The sequence below is a fragment of the Dipodomys ordii genome, unplaced genomic scaffold (assembly GCF_000151885.1).
Source record: "Dipodomys ordii isolate 6190 unplaced genomic scaffold, Dord_2.0 Scaffold259, whole genome shotgun sequence".
In the NCBI taxonomy this organism is placed as follows: domain Eukaryota; kingdom Metazoa; phylum Chordata; class Mammalia; order Rodentia; family Heteromyidae; genus Dipodomys; species Dipodomys ordii.
Window position 1 is genome coordinate 725851 of NW_012267475.1, and position 9070 is coordinate 734920.

At 42.7% G+C, this 9070-nt stretch overlaps 1 protein-coding gene across 1 annotated transcript in view; it reads left to right on the plus strand.

Moving 5' to 3' along the window:
• The window catches only part of Parg (poly (ADP-ribose) glycohydrolase), a 115829-nt gene extending 113819 nt beyond the window's left edge, over positions 1 to 2010 (plus strand). The window contains exon 17 of the mRNA XM_013036193.1: positions 1040 to 2010. Within this exon, the coding sequence (XP_012891647.1) occupies positions 1040 to 1194 (155 nt within the window). The 3' untranslated portion in view covers positions 1195 to 2010. The remainder of the gene's footprint in view (positions 1 to 1039) is intronic.
• The last annotated feature ends 7060 nt before the right edge of the window (positions 2011 to 9070 follow it).

Genomic DNA, 9070 nt, shown 5'->3' on the forward strand with positions numbered 1-9070 from the left:
GGATTGTCTACCATTTAGGAGGAATACTTGCTTAATCTGGATGAATCACAGTAGGTAGGAAGAAACAAATGTGCACCTTGCAGTGGGGAGGAAAGAGTTCTCAGGGGAAGTGTCTACAGTCTTCTTTACTGGCAGAATTTCATCCGTGCTGTTGAATAAATATGTCAGCTTATTATAAAATATGGTCTAGCAGGGCACCAGGATACATTCCTGTAATTCCAGCTACTTGAGAGTCTGAGACAAGAGAATTGTCATTTTCTGGCTAACCTGGGCAACATAGTGAGACACCATCTTTACAAAAGAAAAGGAAAACTGGGGGCCAGTGGCTCACATCTGTAATCATAGCTCCTCAGGAGGCTGAGATGTAAGGATCACAGTTTGAAGCCAGCCCAGGCAAGAAAGTCTCTGAGACTCTTATTTCCAGTTAACCACCAAAGAAGCCAAAAGTGAAGCTGTGGCTTAACTGGTAGTGCTAGCCTTGGGCAAAACAACTCAGGGACAGTGCCTAGGCCCTGATTTCAAGTCCCAGAACTGGCACCCAGGAAAAAAAAAAAAAAGAATAGGTTTAAAAAGCTAAGATAAATGTCCATGTTTACTTTTTTGTATGGGGGACTATGGAGTATAGTATAGTTCAGTAGAGCATATGTTTTATGTAAGAGAGATCCTGGGTTCCAATCCACTGAACAACAACAACAAAAAAAAATATAGAACAGGTAGAGGACACATATGAAGACATACAAAGGTAGGTTCAAGCCTGAGTCCTGTTTGTTGCATCCGTCAGAATGCATTGTGCTCATCCATGGGAGATGACTCTGGCAGGGATTCATAGACCATGTTCCACCTGTAACCTGCTGTGATCATGACCTAAGTAGTTTCTTTAAAGTAGTCTTAAAATGTTTATGTCAGGAAAGCTTCCTGGGCATATGAAATCATGCTACATTTTCAAAAGCTAAATCTGAACCTATTCTGTTTAGATTAAGATAAAACTTTTTTTATGTACAAATCTTAACTGAAAACATTCTGGCCTTTTTTCCTCTAGGAGAAGTGTATAAGCTATTGTTACGATATTACAGCGAAGAATGCAGAAACTGTTCCACCCCAGGACCAGACACCAAGCTTTATCCATTCATATACCATGCTGCTGAGTCATCTGAGGAGACGGCTGACCAGGCTGGACAAAGGACAGGAGCATGAGGAGCAAATAAATAGAACAGCCTTCACCTCTTGAAGACATCCTGCTGGAGTTGTCTAGTGTCTCATGAGCTAACTCCAGTTGATACAAGGGTGTATATAACCCATATTTGTAATCACGGGTGTGGTCCCTCTACACACATGGAATTGTCATATACTCCCTCCATCCTGATCTACTTGGGTTTATATATGTGTTCTTTCTATTTTCTTGTGTTTCAGTCTTCATTCTTTGATTTGATTAAGTTCTTGTGAAACCTCAAGAAAGATTATGCTTAGCTGCTATATCTTTTCCTGTCTGTGTACTATGCCAGTTGCTTCTGCAGCTAGTGGACACAAAGGAGCCTGGGAAGAAGGTGAAATCCAGGAATCTCTGTAATGGGATGTGCCACAAATCTCCTTGTAGGCCTTTCACTCCCCAACTTTTGGTAGGCTTGCATTGTTTGAATTTTTGAATTTTGAAAATTAACCATACATGTTGCATAACAAAAGTATTCTAGGTTAAAACAGTCAAAGATGAATAATTTTCAAGACTAGTTCCCTTGAGTCATTAACTTTGTCCACTTTAATTGACATTGTTTTGGAAGCTGACCAAGATAAAATGAAATGAAGAACAAAAAGTTTTCCTCATATGCTATAAAGAAAATAGATTTCAGAGAATTGAGGGTTTGTTTTTGTTGTTTTCTTGAGATTTTCTTCTTTTTAAATTAGGGTCAATGTTGTACTGTGGTGCTTGAGGCATATTTCTATAACCAAAGTTTGGCAACTGGAAACTTCATACTGATTTGTACATATTAAAGTTTCTGTGCTATTCAGAAGTTATCTAATTGATGTTTTCATTAATAAATCATTTGTCAGGACCTCCCACATCATCTGTATTTTATATACATACATATCTGAGCATGTTCTATAATTGTATCTGTTTAGGAACACAAAGTCTAGGGCCAGCTGAGTGGGGGTGAGGCATGATTAGGGTTAGGCTAAATGGAGGCTCAGCTTAAAATCTGTTTTTCACATTTGTGTCCATTGGGGGGGGGGAGGGAACAGGTGCTGGTGGCTCATGCCTGTAATCCTAGCTATTCGAGGCTAAGATTTGAGGATCACAGTTCAAAGCCAACCCTGGGCAGAAATGCCCATGAGACTTATCTCCAATTAACCACCAGAAAATCAGAAGTGGCACTGGGCCCAAAGTGGTAGAGTGCTAACCTTGAGCAAAAGAGCTCAGGGACAGTGCCCAGGCCTTGAGTTCAGAAAGCCCCACAACGGACAAAAAAGAAACAACCTAGCAACAAAATAACCGTGTCTTTGGGAGGTGATTAAACTAGAAGCCAAAGCTAATCCCATGCTTAACTACATATATTTTTATCATGAAAATCACATAGAGATTTTCAAAGTAGTCCCAACCACACCGTAGAAGTTCCAGTTTACACCCAGGAAAAGCCAATAAAGTTTAAATCTTCTTAATAAGGAGCTTGGAAATAGTTGGTCTGAACTTGTTATCCTCACTCACAGGAAAAAACAAACAGCGTCTGGGCCATTATAGGTAACTCTACTTTTCTATAGATGAGGAGATAATGGGATTAAACCTAACAAGTCAGTCCCTTGTCTTTGATGAAGTGCTTTACTGTATTTAAGATTATTTATTTAGTCCGTTGTAGGGCCTGAACTCTGGGCCTGGCACTGTCCCTCAGCTCTTCAGCACCACTTCCAGCTTTTTCTGCTTATGTGGTGCTGAGGAAATGAACCCATGGCCTCATGCATGCTAGGCAAGCACTCTACCACTGAGCTACCTTCTCAGCCCTTAACCAAGATTTTTAACCAACTCCCAAATGCAGAGGAATTTGGCTTCATTTCCACTGATTCTAGAATCTCAACTCTGTTTCAGTTAAGCATTTGTGGTTATATTTCATTTCCTTCTTTTTTCCATCCCTGTACTCTTTCCCTTTTAGCTAGTCCAAGATTAAGCCAACAGTGCTTCATGCACAGTATGAGCTGGTTCTTGTGATACTAGGAAAGAACAAGCAGACGAAAGATGATCAAGGCCTCAACAGATCAGGTCAGGATTTAATCATCGCTGAAGAGGATCACCAAGTAGCACCAAACAGAGTCAGAGATACAAGGGACCAAGAGCACGGGGGTTAGGGCTTAAAATACAGTCCAGCATGAGTTTTTTTGGATTTGTGATGCCCTTACTACTGCAGCAGACAATTCTATACTTCCAGACAAGATGCGGGGAGGGGTGGGGGCCTCGGGTAGGTTTTGCTGAGAATAGCTCAAGGATAGGGATTCTGATGAGATTACTGGGAGGACCCTTCTGGGAAGGGTCCCCCGGGGAGGGTAATCAGTGGGCCATGGGAACAATATGGAGTTATGAAAACAAAGCAGATTCTAATGATAGAGAAACTACAATAAGAAGTCTACCTGCCCTGTATCCCAGAACATGGAAGCTGAAGCTCAATGCCTGAGTTCTGTGCAGGGTTAGGGATGTGGCCAGCTACTAACTACCTCTTCTGTGAATTTTCAGGAGTGAACTTGGAAATGATAGGCTCTTTGTCCCTGCATATCCTGTCCTTGAGACAGCTAAATTAGACAATGAAGTGAGCTAATGCCCATTATTGAGGAAAAGTGGAATGAAGCACTGTTAACTTTGTCCTTAAAAGAGAAAGGAAGGTAAGAGACAACAAAAGCAAACATCTGATTAGCATTCGTATCTATTCTGAGATTATATATGTGCACCAGTCCTGGGACTTGCACAGGTCCTAGGTGCTGTCCTTGATATTGATACAACTTTGCCATAATTCCATTTCCAGCTTTTTGGTGATTACTTGGAGATGAGTCTCACAGACTCTCCTGCTTGGACTGGCTTCAAACTAGGATCCTCAGATCTCAGCCTCCTGAGTACCTGGGATTACAGACATCAATCACCAGTGCCTAGCTGTTCTGAGATATTTAACAGCACCTTTTTATTTTCTTTCATGAAAAGTCTTTGGTTTTATTTCCTGTTGTTTACTCCCTCTTTAATCTATGAAGTTTAGAAATCTTGTTTCTAATAAAGTTCATTTTCAGCTTCTGTCTTACACAAATCTACAATAACAATTTGAGGATGTGGGATCCAGTTATGGAAAAGGCATAAAACTTTAAATCAGACGCATTGGGTTCAGCTGCTAGCCACATCCCTAGTTAATATTTTAACCTTGCCTAATTGAATCTCAGACTTAACTCAGCTGAAAAATAGACTAATGAGCACCTACTGAGAAATGAAATATTAAAGTCGACCAGGAAACATTTATGGAGGCTCTATTGCATACTAGTTGCTCTATGTATTCTAGCCCATTTTTCCAGTAAGCTAATAGGAGCTTATAATGAAAGGGGCCTACCCTGTCATTGCTATAGGGATTGTTAGGAAAACGGAAAACGGGACAGGTGAGGACCGTTTATTGACGAAGAAAAAGGAGCAGGCAACCTTCCTGCACCACTTTCAGCTTTTATTTTTATTGGAGATAAGAGTCTCACTTTCCTGCCCAGACTGTCTTCAAACCTTGATCCTCAGATTGCTGCCTCCTGAGTAGCTAGAATTACTGGCAAGCCACCGGTGCCTGTCTTGTTTTATTTTAAATATAAGGTTAATGTGTCATGTTCTGATTTGGGGGATGGGGTGAGGTCGAAATGTGTTTGTTTGGGTTTTTGGGGTTTTTTTCTTCTTTTTTGGGGGTCTCGTCGTGGGGCCTGAACTTTGGGCCTGGGCGCTGTCCCTCAGCTCTACAGCTCAAGGCTAGCACTCTACCACTTGAGCCACAGCGCCACTTCCGGCTTTTTTCTTTTTGCTTATGTGGTGCTGAGGAATCGAACCCAGGGCCTCATGCATGCAAAGCAAGCGCTCTACCACTGAGCCACCTTCCCAGCCCCCTAAATGTGTTTTTTAATAGAGAATAAACTCTGACCTCATCACCCATTTTTTTTTTTTTTTTTGTCGGTCGTGGGGCTTGAACTCTGGGCCTGGGCGCTGTCCCTCAGCTCTTCAGCTCAAGGCGAGTGCTCTACCACTTGAGCCACAGCGCCACTTCCGGTTTTCTGGTGGTTTATTGGAGATAGGAGTCTCATGGTCTCTCCTGCCCGGGCTGGCTTTGAACCGCGATCCTCAGATCTCAGCCTCCTGAGTAGCTAGGATTACAGGCGTGAGCCACCAGCGCCCGACTATCACCCATTATTTTTTTTCCCCTCAAATACTCATTTGTTGTTCCTTTGAGGTTGTGCATGAGCTCAATGAAACATTTGGAGTATGTCTTAGGGACTCAGTGAACATTTTTTGCATGAAATCTTGCCATTCCCCACTAGGATTTAAGATGTAGAAGTGATGTCTGGCCCCAGTACTAGGGATGGCTTTGGCTGCCTGTGTTTTCTTTCTTGCGAGGTACTTGAGCCGCGCTTTTTCCTGCTGTTAGCTCCCTGTTCCTTTATCCTTTGTGTGTGTGTGTGTGTGTGTGTGTGTGTGTGTGTGTGTGTGTGTGTGTGCGCGCGCACGCGCGCTTGCACTTGGTCCCAAGGCTTTCAGGGCCTGGGATTTATCTCTTAGCTTTTTTGCTCAAGGCTAGTATTCTGCCACTTAAGCCACCACTCCACTTCTGGCTTTTTCCTAGCTACTTGGAGATACAGACTTTCTTGCCTGGGCTGGCTTCAAACTGCCATCTACCTCCTGTGTAGGTAGGATTAACTGGCATGAGCCACCAGTGCCTGGCCCTTTCCCTCATTTTATCCTCCCACAAGAGTGCTCACGTCACAGTCAAGACAAATGTCCTAAAGTTTCTGAGGACATGTCCTTAACCATTCACGCATTTGTGAGCACTGTATTTGCTCTGGGCCAGTCACTGGACTCTGATCAAGGGGTGCAAAGATGAAAGACTTGCCCCTGTACTCAGCTCTGAACATTGGCAGAGTAGACTTAGGTGATCTAGACCTGGCAACTGGCAGTTCTCTTCGCTGTCCAGTGTGACCTAGAGAAACCTGTTGAGTCTTTATGTTTTCAGTGTGGAAACTCAAATACAATCCTGCACATGTCAGGTCCCTCACAACTCCCTTACACAGCTTTCTCTGAGGAGGGTTGTGTAACAAATGTCCTAATGCTTAGTGTGATGTGATGTGGGCCAGCTAATGGCTTTTTCTTCACTTAGTGCTGCACATCTTGATTCCAGGGGGCCTTGGATCTGAGGAAGTTTAGCTGAGGTAATAAAGTGATTTCCTATTAGAAATGTTCATTTCCCTGTAGTGTATCCAAACAACCTAGATTAAAGGTCAAGTTTCTTTTGCTTTATTTGGAAATACGTCACCTCGATCTGAACAGTACATGTTCAATCAATAAAAAAAATGAAGAAAGGCTGGGCACCAGAGACACACCTGTAATCCTAGCTACTTGGGAGGCAGAGATCTGAGGATAACAATTCAAAGCCAGCCCATGCAGGAAAATCTGTGAGATTCTTATCTCCAGTTAACCACCAAAAAGCCTGAAGTAGAGCTGTGGCTCACGTGGTAGACAGCTAGCCTTGAACAAAAAGGCCCAAGGACAACACCCAGGCCCAAGCCCCAGACCGGAATACACACACACAAAAAGATGAAACTTAGTTTAACACAAATACTACTAGTGTACATTTTAGAAATATTCATTTGGTCACTTGACCAATTGGCTATGATGAAACAATATGGTGAAACAGTGTGCATTGAAGCAAAGTAGCCCACCTCAAGGCAACCAGGGAGCAAAGAGGCCAGGAATTAGATATACCCTTCTAGGATGCCCCTTCTAAATCTACTTCCAACCAAGCCTTACCTAGTTGGAAGTTTCTACCACCTTCCTACAACACCTGGGGACAAAGCTTTCAACATATGGGCCTTTGGAGGACATTTCAGATCAAACTATAGCAAGATATATGGGAACTCTGTACTTCCTGCTCAGTTTTGCTGTGGACCTAAGATCAACCCTAAAAACAAAGTTTATATTGCCAGGTACTGGTGGCTCGCACCTGTAATGCTAGCTACTCAGGAGGCTGAAATCTGAGGATAACAAAAGCCAACCTGGACTCTTCTCCAGTTAATCACCAAAAAGTTGAAGTAGAAGTGTGTGTTACCCAGAAAAGAAACCCGCCACATGGTTCAAGCAGAAGAGCTTATTGGGGGAAGAGCAAGCTGCCAACCTGCATAAGATGGAGGCATGCAGATACTAGGAGAAGGAAGAAGAGAAAAAGAGCCTGGGACTTGTGTTGAGCTGGATTATATAAAGAAAAGCAGGAAGTGGGACCACAGTGGATTGGGAAGTGATCTCAGAGCCTTGGGAACCTTGTTGTCTGAGGGAGGTGGGACCAGGCCAGTTCAGGAAATGACCTCAGTTGAAGAAGTGACCTCAGAGCCTGAGATTCTTTGCTGACTCACAATCAGGGATTGATTACTTGTTTCAGGCAGGTGAAGAGGAAGAGAGGGAGGGGCTGCTCTTCTGGGCAGACCTAATAGAGTGGCTCAAGTGGTAGAGTGCTAGCCTTGAGGACAAAAGCTCAGAGACAATACCCAGGCCCTGAGCTCAAACCCTAGGAACCCTAGGATTGGCAAACACACACACACACACACAGAGTTTATTTTGTGCTGTCACAGAAGTTTGAACTCAAGGCCTTGTACTCTCACTGGTTTTTTTCACTAACAACCCATGCTCTACCACTCCATCTCTACTGCTGGATTTGCTTTTTGCTTTGTTTTGTTTGCTGGTTAATTGGAGTTAAAAGTCTCTCAGTCAGTCACTGGTGGCCAAAGCCTGTAATCCTAGCTATTCAAGCCAGCCCAGGCAGGAATGTCTACAGGAGACTCTTATCTGCAGATAATCACAGAAAACTGGAAGTGGTGCTCAAAGTGGTAAAAAAAAAAAAAAAAAATAGCTCAGGGACAGTGTCCAGCCCATGGATTCAATCCTTACAGCCAACAAAAAAAGACTCAGACTTTCCTGCCTATACTAGCTCTTGAACCTTGATTCTCAGATCTTAACCTCCTAAGTAGCTAGGATTAAAGTGTGAGCTATCAATGCCTGGTTAGTTTATTAGCTTTTAAATGAAAATCTTAAGTTTTAATAGCTTCGAGAGTTGCATTAACTATAAAAATACTAAATATAAAAGACAGGTTGGCAGAATTTACAGAAAATCAGCAAGGATGTAGAACTCAGCAGTGCTATGAATCTGTAGGATCTAAATGACACTGATCTCTTAACCCCTAAACAGCAGGACAAATGTCTTTTACATGTACATAGAACATATGCCACAAGGCCATAAATCAGTCCCTAGTACATTCTTGAAAACTGAAATAATATGAAATCTATTTTGGTACCACAATAGAATCAACTAGAAATAACAGGAAAAAGATGAATCTCCAACTGAGCTCACACCTGGTTACTCAGAGCCTGGTTACTATACCTGAGCTGCTTTTGCTAAAGGTTATCACTCTTACCATTTGAGCCATAGCACCACTTCCAGATTTTTCTGTTTATGTGGTACTGAGACTTGAACCCAAAGGTTCATGCATGCTAGGCAAGCATTCTACCACTAAGCCACATTCTCAGCCCCCTACTCTGGAGGATTTGAAGTTCAAGGTCAACCTAGGCAAATAAGTTCACTAGATTCCAAGCATGAAGCTTTTGAGTTCATATCCCATTACCACACACACACACACAAAGAAAATTCTCCAAATACATGAAAACTGACAACACCTCTAAATAATCTATAGGTCAAAGACAAAGTCTTTGGGGAAGTATTCTGTGTGTGTGTGTGTGTGTGTGTGTGTGTGTGTGTGTGTGCTCGTGGCGTGCTGGTACTGGGACTTGAAATAAGGACTGGTCACTGTCCCATGCTTTTTTTTT